The sequence below is a fragment of the Frieseomelitta varia genome, unplaced genomic scaffold, assembly GCF_011392965.1.
Source record: "Frieseomelitta varia isolate USP_RPSP 00005682 unplaced genomic scaffold, Fvar_1.2 scaffold_379, whole genome shotgun sequence".
Classification (NCBI taxonomy): Eukaryota; Metazoa; Arthropoda; class Insecta; order Hymenoptera; family Apidae; genus Frieseomelitta; species Frieseomelitta varia.
The window spans coordinates 307603-321727 of NW_025110122.1; the positions used below are offsets into that span (position 1 = coordinate 307603).

Sequence of the window (14125 nt, forward strand, 5' to 3'; positions counted from 1 at the left end):
CTCTCTCTCTCTCTCTCTCTCTCTCTCTCTCTCTCTCTCTCTCTCTCTCTCTCTCTCTCTCTCTCTCTTTCTCTCTCTCTTCAACGTTTTCTCACTTTCTCTCTCGATCGTGCTCCGCACCCTCGGGCCACAACACGCTATCGTACCCGATCGATCTATCTTCTTCCTCTCTTTTTCTTTCTCTTTCTCTTTCTCTCTCTCTCTCTCTCTCTCCATGTCACGTGCACACAGGCTGCACTTCATGCACACGCGCTCTCATACCTGGACACACACGCACGCAGGCTACTCTCGTACTCTCAGGGCATGCCCGGTTGTAGGATGTTTGGTGTGTTGTTGTAGTTGTTGTTGTTGTTGTTGTTGATGTCGATGATGTTGTAGCTGTCAACGTTGATCTCGTCTAACGGGTTAACTGTACATTCGGACTCGTGGCCGAAAAGAGCCACAAACTGGCGGGACTCGCGCGGTAGAGGCCGGGTCTATCTGCGCGCACCGCCGCTTCTTCCCAGCCATCCCCTTGAGACTTTCCACTGTATTTCACAGCCCCCGTTAATCGAAACCGGAGCCGTCTTCCCCGTCCGTCGTTTTTCCTTTCCTTCCCCCACCATTCTCTAATTAGGCGAGACACTCGTCGTGAACCGAAGCTGGCGACAGCCGCGGCAAACGGTCACCGAATGTGCTCTTCTGCTCGCGCTTCCTCCGACAGAAACTTAGGTGGTAGAAGATAGAAGAGAAACGCAAGTGTTATCCTCCAACCCCTAACGTCGCCATCTTCGTCCTCGTGCGTCTCAAGCTTTCGATGCCAGAGAGAGAGAGAGAGAGAGAGAGAGAGAGAGAGAAACCAATAAAAAGACAAAAAAAAAAGAGAAACAAAAACAGAGAAGAACTCAAGACAAAAGGGGGTTTCAGATGTAAGAACGAGATAAGCGAGAACGGAGAACAGGGTGGAGTCGTTAGCGGAGAAAGGACGAGTACGAGAAGAAAGGGAGGAGACAGTCGGAAAGAGAGAGATAAAAAGAGAGAGAGAGAGAGAGAGCGAACTACGTAAGAACCCTCGTATTGATCCACCCTCTACGCCTCGTTACGACTATCTTTCCTACGAATCTCTAAGCAAAAGGCCTCTCCCACTTTCGTGCACGTCTCATTACGTAAAAGGGGGGGAGGAAGGATGTGCAGGCACGGCGTGACAGGTATCCGCCTTCGAAATCGTCTTCCATAAGCGTGCTGCCACCCCTCCGTTTGTACCACCAACCTCCCTCAACCGCGTCGAATACATTATTTCGAGACACCTACGGATCGTTCGATACATTTCACCGCTTCTATCGCTGCAGTCGCCTTTAATTTACGATTCTATTCGCGCTGTGAACAGGAATGCAAGGATTGATTTCTGTTTTTCGAATTCCAATCACCGGAATGTGCGAAGAAGCCTCTTGATGGCTATGGGGATGAAAAGCGATCCGCGGCTACCGCCACGTACGGGAGAATTTGGCGCGCAGCTTCTGATTCACGGGGCACGGGCCATTTCTGTTACAAATACGCGACATTCAACGATGATTTACGTATCTACTGAGCCGCCGCGTTCCGCGCGGAATTAAGGTCACGCCGCGCGTTCCAGCCTCGAATCCTTTCTGGAACACCGGTTGTCATCCGCCCGCCAGAGTGAACTCGTTAACAAGCGGTAAAATATCCACCGAGCCCCCCAATTCTTCCCGTTTCATCGCGACTCGCACGGCGTACCTAACAGCTTGCAGTAGAACTGGAGGGAGGAAAAAAAAAAAAGAAAAAGAAAAAGAAATCGAGCTTCCGAGAGAAACAATTTTGAAAATCTAACTACATATTTACATTTATTTATTTATTTATTTATTTATTTTTTCTCGTAAAAACTTGCTTCTCATTTGCTGTAGTCGCGACTTCAATCGCTAGATGCAGAGAATTTTGTTTGACCGCAGAAAACGATGGTAAAATAGCTGGGTATAGTCGAGCAAAGGTCGAACGAAACAACGAAAAGGGAACTTTTTTCCACGCCCGCGTGGAATCACGTAAGACAGTCGGCTGAGTAATTGTACCAGCGGGTTCGATCGATTAGAGTGGGAAGTGTACGTGCGCGCTTGATTACGACGGGCCTCCGAGCCGATCGGTCGGAAGAGAGTGATAGAACGTCGAGAACGAGGGCGGCGGAGGGGAGAGGGTGGAGAGGAAACGCCGAGCCGGAAGAGAAAGCACCAGGGTGGGAAGGAACCTGGGTTGGTCTTGCGACAGGCGGACCACGAAAATGCTCCGTGAAACGTAGACACGCGATGGGAGTTTACTGCAGGATGTTTCCAAAAGTAGACGACCAAGACGTCCAAAAACGAAGAGAGAGTCGCGATTCCTCGACGTCGCGCAAATATCTCTCGATGCATCTGAATGTAACACCACCTACGTATATCCTACGTACGGTTGAGTTGCCACAAATACCCATAGAATCCGGACAGACAACACCAAGAAACCAAAGAGTCGCGAATAGAAACGGAAATCATCGACAGAAAGAAAGAAAAATAGCAAGCAGAACGAGCAAGAACGAGCAACGTTCCACTTTGAAAACAGAGCCAGATGGTGAGTTGGGAAGTACTGAAAAGCAACGAAGAGAGGTTAGAAGTCCGACGTAGAAGGTAGAAAGGTAGGGTGGGAGAGCGGTGGGAGGGAGGGAGGGGAGAGGAGAGAAGAACGAAAACAAGGGAAGGAAGGAAACAGGAAGCGACAGAGTTGTGAAGTGAATGCAGAAATTGGGACGGGAGCAGACAGGGTAGAAAAGACGGAAGGAAGGAACGGTGTTGACGAGGAAGGAGCTCGAACAGCCAAGGTTGGGATGATTGCGCCAGTCCATTAGCGGCGTTGCTCTGACGAATTGCGTTGCATTAACGAGCACAGCCGCTTCTCGAGAGGCAGTCGGTACGCTGATTGGCTAAAAGGAAGTCGGAGATCGATGTCTTCGGCTTTTCGGTGAAGTTGCCCGCCGTCCGTCTCCTCTTACGCAACGAAACCGCCTTGGGAACGCGGAGGACACGACTCGCATCACCTGCGTATCCTTCTCTTCTCTGTATGTATATCGACGAATATCTCAAAACTAGTCGGTGCTCTGTGACACAAACAGAACTTTGGATCTGTTCGATCGTGTCGGATCTCTTCGTTGACTCCCTGGGGAACTAATCAAGGGAAGAAGAAGATCGCTGTGGCCGTCGTTTCGCGGACGGATCCGTTTGCCTCTCGATCCGTCGTGCTTCCCCAACCGGCTGGAATTTTTCACGGAGATGCTCTTTGCTCATGTGGGGATCCATTGAACCACTTTGATCAGCCGCAAGCTTTTCTGAAACGATCCACGTTCTTCTTCCATCGGAGGGAATTCTGAATATTATAAAGAGAGAATTTTCTTATAGCAATCTTATGAAAATATTCACACAGCCACAGTCTATGTTCCCTTTCGGTGTCATAATTGTCCATTTTAAAGAAAGAATCTTTTTCTTTCGTATAACATGCTTCTCTAGGTCAAATATTATCCAACGATCCTTTTGCATTTCAACTGATCTCTCAAACAGTCTCCTCTCTGTTAAAAAAAATTTATGTACTTTGAGAGAAGAATATTTCTATAATATCATTCACGAAGATATTTTCGTTCTCGATTGTCACAAGATCAGAGAGAATTCTTTCTCGATATTAAAATTCCTGGTCCGTTCTTTTTCGTCTTGTCGCGTCGTAATTCGAGTGAAATCGACGGGAAAGTTGGCGCAAAGCTTCTCCTGCTTCTCAATAGGCCCAGTTTAGCGTTTCCTCGGCAAGTCGAGCAATTTCGAAGCGATCAATAACCGCGCTCTTTATCCGTGCCGTGTGCCGCGCGTCAAGTTCCTCCGGAACGGTTATTCCCGTCGGAAGGTACACCTGGTTTCCGGTAGCGAAGTTTCTTTAACGATCGGTTACATCGACCGGGGCTTGGCACGGCTTACGTTTATGACAGGCTGATGTATGGAGGCACGGGCCGAGGAGGTGAAGAAGGACGGTGGCCCGAGAGAGAACCCGCGAGAGAAAAGTTTAATTTAGGTGGCCCACGTTGTTGCCTACGAACTCGCGGCGCTCGTGCGCGCATCCACTTCCGCCGCGACGCCCCTCGTCGGGCGCCAAGTTTTTACGAGCCTTCTCGAAAGAAACTTCGCGAAAGAAAGAACGAGAGAAAAAGGCCCGGCAGCTGGAAGAGAGAGAAAAAAAGAAATGGACAAAGAAGAGCGTCGAGAGTCGGGTAACTTTTGCCCTTTCGCTCGTCCGCTCGTATCCGCGTCGAGAAACATCAGAATCAGACGATAATTCCTCATTTTCGTCACTGTCTTTTAATTAACCTCGTCGCGTCGCGAGGATACAGAAACATTTCAAAGCCGTGCACGTTCGACGGGAGACGGTACGACCCTCTGGGAGAACGGAAAAACCTGCCAATCACGAGATCCAACACACCATACACCTCTCTCCTCTTCACTCTCATCCGTCTCTTTCTCTTCTTTCCTTTTTTTTCCCTCAAATTGAAAAATCGTGTACGCCTCGAGGTGTATCAGCGTGCGACGCGCGTGGCAAGACACCTTTCTTTCTCACTTTCGCCGTCTCCGAGGCACGCCGCTGCAAAGGGAAAATTGTGCAAGGGGTTGAAAATCCACGGGGATGGTCGGAGGTGTAGTCGGAACGACTTTGGACAACGGCGTGAGAGACGGCGTGTTTGGACGATCGTAGTGATGCCGAAGAAGCTAAGGGTGGTTGGCGGTGGCGGTGGCGGTGGCGGTGACGGTGGCGGCAGCGGCGTCAGTGACGGCGTCAGTGGGGGTGGCGGTGGTTCAGTGTGGCAAGGGTGGGCGCCGGGGGCAAGTGAGGGCAGATCAATGCGGACATGTGCGGGAAATTGCACAGGGATCGATCCCAGGACCCTCGGGGGAAGCGCGGCCTCTCTCATTCTCTCTAACTCGTTCTCTCTCTCTCTCTTTCTCATCCTACCTCTCTTTTCTTTCTGTCTTCCTCTCTCTCTCTCTTTCTCACCCACCCATACACACACACACACACACAAACACATGCACTCTCTCTCTCTCTTTAGCTCCCTCCCTCTTTTTCTCTTCCTCTCACCGCTCTGTCTCTCACTTCACCCGCTTCTCCCCCAATGCCGGTCTGCTGCTGCCCCCGTAACCGTCTCTCGCCTTCACGCAACTCGTCCCTCGCCTCCTCCTCCTCCTCCTCCTCCTCCTCCTCCTCCTCCTCCTCCTCGTTCATGAAAACGTCCGATGGCTTTTGCGCGTCGCTCAACCGATTTCGCCTGAAACGCGCGGCCGTTCCCGCTGTTCCCGTTTCTCCTCGTATTTTTAGAGGACATTTGTTGCGTCGTCTCCTCTCCGTTCGACTAGCAGACCAATCCGAAAAAAGAGGAGGACTACGTGCCTCCTTTTTCTCTAGGAAGAAAGTCCGATCGAAACGGATAAGACAACGGAGCGGCGCGTAATCACGACCCTCGAAGATCAATCGTCGGTGATCGACGTACGGCCGTAAATCACCAGTGAAACGGATGGATCTCCACCGGCTGATTAACATCGGTGGAAAATCCAGAGGCGACTGGCCGTCTGTACGTACGGGAGCGTATAAAATGCTTGTTGGAAAAGCTCTCCCAGCGGGAATTCGAAGGGAAACGGATACCCCGGGCGCACAAAAGCCCGGACCGTTTAGCTGACGATATGGCGAAGCGCATACGAACGAGATGTAACACCGTCGGAGGTGTTACCTTCGGTAAAATTGATGAGGAGAGTTGCCCCGGAAAAAAGTGAAGGGACCTTGGGTTCACCGAGATTCACGCGGAGCGTCGAAAATTCGTCGAGAACGAAGGTCGGTAAACGTAACCCCAATGAGAGATGCGTTTATGAAAAATGCAATTTACGCCAGGGTTTACGAGAGCAGGCGAAAAAAAAAAGAGAAAAGAGAATGGAATAGAAGTTTGAACGAGAAACAAACGGTTCGCGCCTGTTGGAACAAAAGGATCGTTCGGGAATAAATATCCCCGACAGGGGAAAGTGTCAGTACTCTGTTGTTCGCGATCCGCCATCTTCTCCTCCTCCTCCTCCTCCTCCTCCTCCTCCTCCGCCGCCTCGTCTTTCTGTCTTCGCCGTTTTAATTTCAAGCCTTATTTTAATTTCAAATACAGCCGCGTCCGCGGGACGGTTTTAAAATTGAAGCGGCGAGCGCGCGCGCGCGCGCGCGCGCGGACGAGCTTTTAATAAAAGCTCCGACGCGCGCGTACTACTCGGCCCCGGCGTTTAATTCAGAAACTACGGCGGCAACGAACATTTAGCGCCGGCAATAACGAAACTCTGTAATCTCTCGCGTCCTCTCTAATCCCTCCTAGCGAACGTGAGAACCGAAAATAACCCCGCGCCGGCACTCCGAACTCGAAACTCGAATAGGAAAGGCTAAAAGCTTTCCAGCAGACGGCAGAGCGAGCGAGGGAGAAGGGGAGAGAAGAAGTGGGGAAGAAGGAGACGACGGAGGAAAAGAAGAGGAGAGTGTGGCAAGGTGAAACAGATCTCGAAGCAACTTGTCCATTTCCTGATACCACTCGGCCACTCGTTGGAATTCAATCAAACTTGCAAAGCTTTCGGCCAACCGGCGAACTCCCACCGAACGTCTCTCCTTCTTCTTCGATGCCAGTGCTATCCCGAGCTTAAGGCCAAAGTAAACAGTCCCAGCACCACGATAGATAGAGGACCGCAGAGCCTCGAGACGATAACAACGACGAGGAGGAGAGAACACGGGCGGAGAAGCGTTTCTTCCATCCGTGCTTGTTTGTACTCTTTCGAGAGAGAGAGAGAGAGAGAGAGAGAGAGTCGGCGGCGAAGAGAAAATTACTGGGTGAAGAAGGTAGAAGAAACCGAGCGTAAGGAGGAACGAGACGGAAAAAGAGAGAAAGAGAAGGAAAAGGAGAAGGAGAAAGGGAGGAGGCAACGTGGGAGACAGAGAAACTTCAGCGCGGAAAATCAATGTGGTCAGAGGGAAGATAAGGGTGGATGAAGCGAGCGAAAGAGACGGATGGTAGCTGAAGACGAAGGGGGTTCCCTTTATGTCGGGTCACGTCTTTAATATACCTCGCGTGGGCGGCGGTGGCTGCGGCAGCTTAATCAATCTTCCTGCTAAAGTGTGCTGCACCACCACCCCCGTACGGTCGTTGCTGCAACCGTGAAACCCAATCTCATTCTCATCGTTTCTCTACGTTCGACGCGGAACAATCGATACGCTCCAGGCGGAATAAGCCTGGTGTTCGCCGCGATACCTGCACACAGAGACTATGCGCTCTGAAATTGGACAACTCGGACAGAGCAGTCCGAAAATATATCGCGTCCGCGTGGCATCGAGAAGAAGAAACCTTTCAGAATGTGAAAGAGAGAGAGAGAGAGAGAGAGAGAGAGAAAGAAAAAACAGCTGTCGTTACTAATTAAAGAGAGATTCAATTAAGATGCTGGCCGTTTAACGTAAAAGTGGGTGGATTTAGTTTCTGTAATTAGCAGGAGCGTGTCGCGTTACGAAATCTCCTTGGAATCCAAAGGAGCTTTAGCCTGCCGCCCTCTCCTTTATTTATTCGCTCTTAAAGGGAAGGGAAATCGACAAATTGGAAATAAACGCGATACCCTGGATATCTGGCGCACGAGTAGAATGGCAAAAGGCACCAAATGCGACACACGCGCGACCCAGCCGCGCGCACTCTCTGCTCGTCCCTTTGTTTTCTTGATGGCGCGCCAAACTTTCGTAATTTCGGGTGATCGACGTCTGTGACACGCAACTTGTGAAAAAGTTGAACGAATATCACTCGTCTTTCGCGTCTCTTGCTACCGTTTACGTTAATGGAGCCTTCCGTCAATTCCGTTGACAACTGTTCACGAAAATACGTGTCGAAATTAGTGTCGAAACCTCGACTGGTTAACCACCAAGCATCGTCAGACATCTAAACGCGTTAGTTATGTTAAAACCCGTATATTCTCGACTCTTTCTTTTTCTTCGATTTGATTCAATTTAATTTTTCCCCTTGAAATTTTTCCTCCAACTCAGCTCTTTGATACTTTTGTACTTCTAATCTGTCTAATGTCCTCGGCCGTGAGTTAACAAAATTAAAAGACGTAGAGACAGACGCAACGATCCGACGATTTAACGTTCGGACAGGGGACTGATGCGATGGTATTCGAAAAGGGAATTGCAATTGTCATTTGTCCAGACGACGCAATATAGGATTGGCCGCCGGTCGATCCATCCCCTTTCTTTGCGCACGTCCCGACAACACGTGGACACCACGAGGGTGACAGCGAGGAGGAAAGGGATTCCAGAACATTAAGGAGACAAGAAGGCAGAATGACCGGCGGGAAATCGGGATAAGGTGGATCTCGGTAAGAGGGAATAATAAAAAAAAAAGAGGAGAAAAAGAACGGGGAGAGCGGCAAAGACCAAAAAATACGCAAAAGGAGGAATTTCGGCCAGCAAACGTTCGAACTCGTCCGGGTTGGGTGATGTACGTGTCGCTTATCGCACGAAATCCCATTTTTATTCTTCTACCGATCCGACCAGCCCTCCACCAGCAGCCATCTTTCCTCCGCCAACCCCAGAGCCTCGATGTATCTGATCGTGGTGGCCAAAGTGGGCCACAATATCCTTATATCTCATCTCATTTCCTGTTCTTCTTCTTCTTCTTCTTCTCTTTGTCTCTCTCTCTCTCTCTCTCTCTCTCTCTCTCTCCGTTTTCTCTCACCCTTCCTCCCTTTCTCCTTCGACCACTTTCCAAGGCAGATTACACTTTTCCCAGGGAGCGCAATCGATCATACGTTCGCGTGTTATTTGCTCGACTTCTTCTTCTTTCACGGAACTTTTAATGCCAGCCTTAGTTCTCGGCCAACACAAAAAGAGATAGAGAGAGAAAGAAAGAGAGAAAGAGAGGAATCAGTATTCCGCGTTGAACGCAGAAGAAGTAAGAAAAAAGAAAAAAGTGACGCACAACTGTGCGGAATTAAAAGGGGGTAAAAGTTACTCGTTCAGTCGGTCTTCTCGATTACGTGACACGCGCGATACAATCGGCGAACCTTTCCCGCTCGTTTTTCCACGTTTAATCACGCGATCTCGCTTTTATACTTTCTCAGCCTTATAGTTTCCCTGTTTGTTGTTATTGTCGTTCTTCTAATTCTCACCCCAAACTACGTCAAAAGATGCCACGTATGCGGCAAGAAAGAAGGTTGGCCAAACGATGGAAAAGATACGCCAGTTTTATCAGGGGGAACTTATCGAGTCGATAAGAATCTAGCCAGGTTCGTAACAAACGGCTATCCGGATCGAATCTGGGTGATAGATGACTCTAATCTGCGGAGAAACGGCTAGAATGAAGAGTCGATTTCGCCAGAGTTTACCTCGGAATTCTCGTCATCTTGCGACGACGAAATTATCGAAGAAATCTGAAGAAATCTTTCCGAGTATTTTTTTTTTTTTTTTTAATAATGATTAATCCCATGCGCTGGCAACTGATTGCGTACCATAACGAGTGACCAAATTGTATACAATAATCCGTCGGTTTCTTTTTGAACACGTCGGTATGATATCGCTGGATAGAAATTATTGAGGAATAATAAATTTATTATTTATTTTGCCTGAGTTATACTTAAATATACTTAAAACTGAGAAAATATTGCAATTTTGGGAGAAAAGATTCTCGACGTGCGTGGCACGTCATTCCAGCGCAAGAGGTTAGGGATTTTGAAGTGTTTAAAAAAAAAAAAAAAAAAAAAGAAAAAAACAGCCTTGACCCAGGAACAAATTTCCCTAAATTTCGACTGACGTTTCCCGCTAATCGGATTTCGTCTGCAGTTCACCGCGATTGCTCGACAAATCCTATTTTCGAAAAAAATAAAGGGACGTCGTTCTCGGCGACAGCCGGAAGTCGAACCATTTCCTCGGTACGTTGGCTGAAAACGAAAGCGGCGAATGCTTTCAGAGCTCGCTGGCTCCCAAAGGTGACGCAGTTTCACTCGAAGAAATAAGAACAAGACGAATCGACCGACCGGTTGGATGGAATTGCGGGTTAAAGGTAAAAACGGAGAAAGCACAAGCAAAAAACGAAGAGTGGGAGACGAAGGGTTAGAGAGAGAGAGAGAGAGAGAGAGAGAGAAAGGGGTGGCTGGAACAAATGTGAGTCTCCTCCTCCATTTACGTCGGAACTACGAACGTCAGGGTTGGGTAGCACAGACAGGAGATGGAAGAGATTCGTGGAAATGCCGTGGAATTGGATAAGCCGGCAGGGTTTGTTTTGCCAGGGGTTCGCAACGGGGATGATAGGCCGATCGTGCGCCAGGATCGCGTGGCCTAGGCTCACTAGGGCCGAGTATCGCGTGTCCCGTGCAACTTTCTTCCCTTCGACCCTCCAGAAAAAAACTCCGATCCAATGGCTCGACGCTGACAACGCGCTCACGCTGTTAACTATTCGATCCGCAAACGATATAGATCACGGCTGATATCGCACCTTTGGCTTGCTTTGAAAATATACCAAAGTACACCATCGGCTGCATAATCTCGAATCTTATTGTTGGCGATCGACGGTGCGAATGCGATTTTCACTAAACGAATTTGAATGTCGTCGTCCTAGATCTAAAGATTCGCGTGGAAAATAAAGATGAAAAGTGAGAGGGAGGGAGAATAGAAGCGAACGTCTGCTAACTAGCTAGCTCAGAAACTATCGTTCGGAAAAGAGAGGGGCGGAGGGGTGGAGAGCTCATCAAACTCTATCCAAGAGACAAGTTGAATCCTACGGAATACGTGGAGAATGAATCGAGAGATAGGGTGAGGTCGAGGGTGGAAGAGTAAGGTAAAGTTAGAGAGGAAGGAGCGGGAGGCACTAGGTGCTGTTTGTTGAATCCTCGAGATCAATACAAGCCAGTCTATCTCTTTCTGCCTCGTAATTCCGTGTGCCTAAATGTGCGCGGGCGTTCGACGTGTGTGTGTGTGTGTGCGTGCGTTTCGCTCGTATGCCTGAAAATGCACACACCGAGAAAGAAAGAGAGAGAGAGAGAGAGAGAGAGAGAGAGAGAGAAACGGTCGCAGAGAGGTGCAATACGCGGTCCGACAGGCATTTACATGCGATTGCAGAGCGAAATGTGACGCGTGAAGATGAGAAAGCGACGGTGAAGCAAATGGAAACACCGGGCGCTGCATTTCTGGCTGCCGGTTTTAGCCACGCGTGTCAATATTTTAAAAGCACATTTGTACAAAGATACGTTAAAAGACAAGCGAATATCGCGTCCTAAATTCGGCTCTCACTCGGTCGCTTCGAAACGCCACCTTTGACGTCGGAAATAAGTCGCCCCGCTTTCTTTCTCCTTTCCCTTTTCCCGCCCTTTCCTATAAAAATACACCGCCGTAATTCGGTCAATCTAATTGCACTTTGACGCAGATGGAAGAGTTTATCGGGGACGGGCGAGAGAAAGAGAGGGGATAATTTGATCCGTTTCAAAAGGGAGAGAGAGCGAGAGAGAGAGAGAGAGAGAGAGAGAGAGAGAAAGAGAGAGAAGGTAAGAAGAGACGGGTGGGAAAAGGACAGACGGTAGAAAGAAAGGGAAATATTCACGATAAGATTCGGTTCCATTAGAAAAGGTTATTTTCGCTGGTTCAGCTATTTCTTTAGAAATTCCCATTCGCCCCGGCTCTCCCCCTTGAAGACCACGTGAATCCACGAAAGGGGTGAATACGAAAGGCCCCTATCGACGTTTCTCCCCGTGAATGACTCTATTTTCCTCGAAACGGGGCTGACGCATCCTTCTTTCGTTCCACCGCCGCCGCTATTTATGCCGATAAGAATTCCGGCGAGAATTTCAAGAAGTCTCTCTGCCGGCCAATCGCGGGGGTTTACTTATCGCTGCCACGAAGGATTGGCTGCGCACTGCGGTACAATACGAAAATAGGTCGGCCAATCCTCGTATCAGCACCCACTTTCGCCACCCCCCCCTCCCACCCCCCTCATCCCACCTCTGCCCACCGCCTGCCTATCGCCACCTTCGTCCTTTTATTCTAACCGTCGGTGGAAATGAATGTGCGAAACTGAGAGATTAAAAGAAGAAAAAAGAAAGAGAGACGGGCAAAAAGAAAGAATGAACTATCTACTAGACGTAGAACCGCGCGCAGAACGAACACTTACATTTTCATATACGTTTCACGCGGTTTCACAGTCGCGTAATATATGTACACCTACTGTACGAGGGTATTATTGCGAGGTCATAGTTGTCTTACTCTAAAAAATACTCTCAAAGTGTTCTCTCTCAACACAGGGTCAACACTGTACAGATTGCCAGCATCTCCACTCTGGTCGACCCTGTCTCCTTTCATCCCTGAACATCGTCCATCGAAGGGAACGCGCGTGTCTCGTCAAGTCTTTGATCGATCAACGATACGCGAGACACGCGTTCCGATCACTGTTTGTCCTCGTTCGACCATCTTTCCGGCACCGGATATTGCTGCTGCGACTGTTGACCGCCGGACGCTTGACCGCCCGACGACTGTTGCTGTTGCTGATGCTGTTGTTGCTGCTGCTGCTGCTGCTGCTGCTGCGTCTGTTGTATCTGCGTCTGCATCTGATACAACGGGTAGCTCTTCCGTTTGCGGATACCGTGCATCGACAGAAGGTGTATCTGGAGGTATTGTTTCGTCTTGAATTGCTTGCTGCACACGTGACAGGAGACGTACTCGGTCTGAACGGTGTGCACGTTAACGATGTGCTGCTTAAGGTTCGAATTGTTCGAGTAGATCTTGCCGCACTCTGGACACTTGGGCTTGCCGGATTGGTTCGCGTTGTCGGTCTGATGAACGTGCGGTTGCTGATGAAACCGTCGATGGGTCTGCTGATGGAACAAGGCCATGCTCTCTTGGATCTTCTCCTTGGCGCACGACTGCAGCATCAGATTCAGCTCGTTTTTCGCGGTGGCGGTCTGTTGCTGTTGCTGCAACGTTTGCAGGTTGTTCTGCAGCTTCTGATGCATCATCGTCAGCTGGTCGGTATTCAAGCTGTTCAGGGAGTTGAGCGAGTTCAAGGCATTTAGGGCGTGTTGCTGCGACGCTTGGCTGGTGGCGTGGAGGTGATGGTGATGATGATGCTGCTGGAGCAGAGACGACAGATCCTGACCTTTCGAGTTGTGCACTCCGCTCTGGTAAGTTCCAGACCCGGTCGTGTGGTCGTTCCTCGCGGAGGACGTACCCGGCAACCAACCGGAACTCGAGCTTGAACCGTCTCCTCCAGAGGGCTGCCATCGCCCTGGAACCACCAGCCAATGTCAGTCCTCAGCCAACCTCGTACGATTCCTTAAACACTATTCAATCTCTTTTTTTTTTTTGTCCTCCCACAGCCCTTTTCGTTTTTTTTTTTTTTCTTTCGTTTGTTATCTCTCTCTCTCTCTCTTTTTGTCATTCCTGTCACATTGTTTCCCTCCCCAAATTGCGTGTGTGTGTGTGTTTTTTTTATTTTTTTTTTTTTTTACTGTTCCCTGAATATCTATGATCGAATCGTAGATTATACTTTTTTTTTTTTTTAAGGGTACATTTTCTCGCCAGGTATCAATTTTGTTGTTTGTTGAACGTTTGTACCTTGTCCTTCTTCATTTGCCATTTCCGTACCTCCACCCTCTCTCGCTTTATTTCCATAAACAGTTTTGACTGTCGATTGAATTGGTACCTCGCCTCGACCGACCGACCAATTAGCCTCGGCATGCCTCGAAAAGAAGGGTCGTTCTTTTTTTCTTTTTTTCTTTTTTTTTTTTTCTTTCTAAAGAATTCGAGATTAAAAGGAGCCGAGCTTGGCTCTGCAACCCTAACAATTCTGTTTCTAACGACCGCAGGCCATTTTTGCGGAGGATAATCGATATTATTCCGGCAAACGAACTCGAAGAAGAAGATCCGTCGGAGACGTAGCTCCGCGATAACGTAGCTGCTGCTATTCGCCATGTTTCTACGTCTTTCTCTTTCGTCGCATAACTTCGTTTGTTGTTTCTTACTACGTCGTTGTTTTTATTTTCTTTTTCCTCTTTTCTTTTCGGGGGGGGGGGGGGGGAAAAAAAAAGTTGGGAAAGGG

The 14125-nt window shown here is 49.0% G+C and overlaps 1 protein-coding gene across 15 annotated transcripts in view; it reads right to left on the minus strand.

The window, feature by feature from the left end:
- Positions 1-14125, minus strand: part of LOC122531175 (protein abrupt-like) — an 86809-nt gene that overhangs the window by 20322 nt on the left and 52362 nt on the right. Inside the window, exon 8 of one of the 15 annotated variants that reach the window (XM_043658886.1) lies at positions 12203-13312. The exons of 13 other annotated variants lie outside the window; for them this stretch is intronic. In XM_043658886.1, coding sequence (XP_043514821.1) covers positions 12474-13312 — 839 coding nt within the window. In that variant the 3' untranslated portion in view covers positions 12203-12473. Of the gene's footprint in view, positions 1-12202; positions 13368-14125 lie in introns of those variants that run through there. One more of the 15 variants, XM_043658892.1, reaches the window with a different exon arrangement.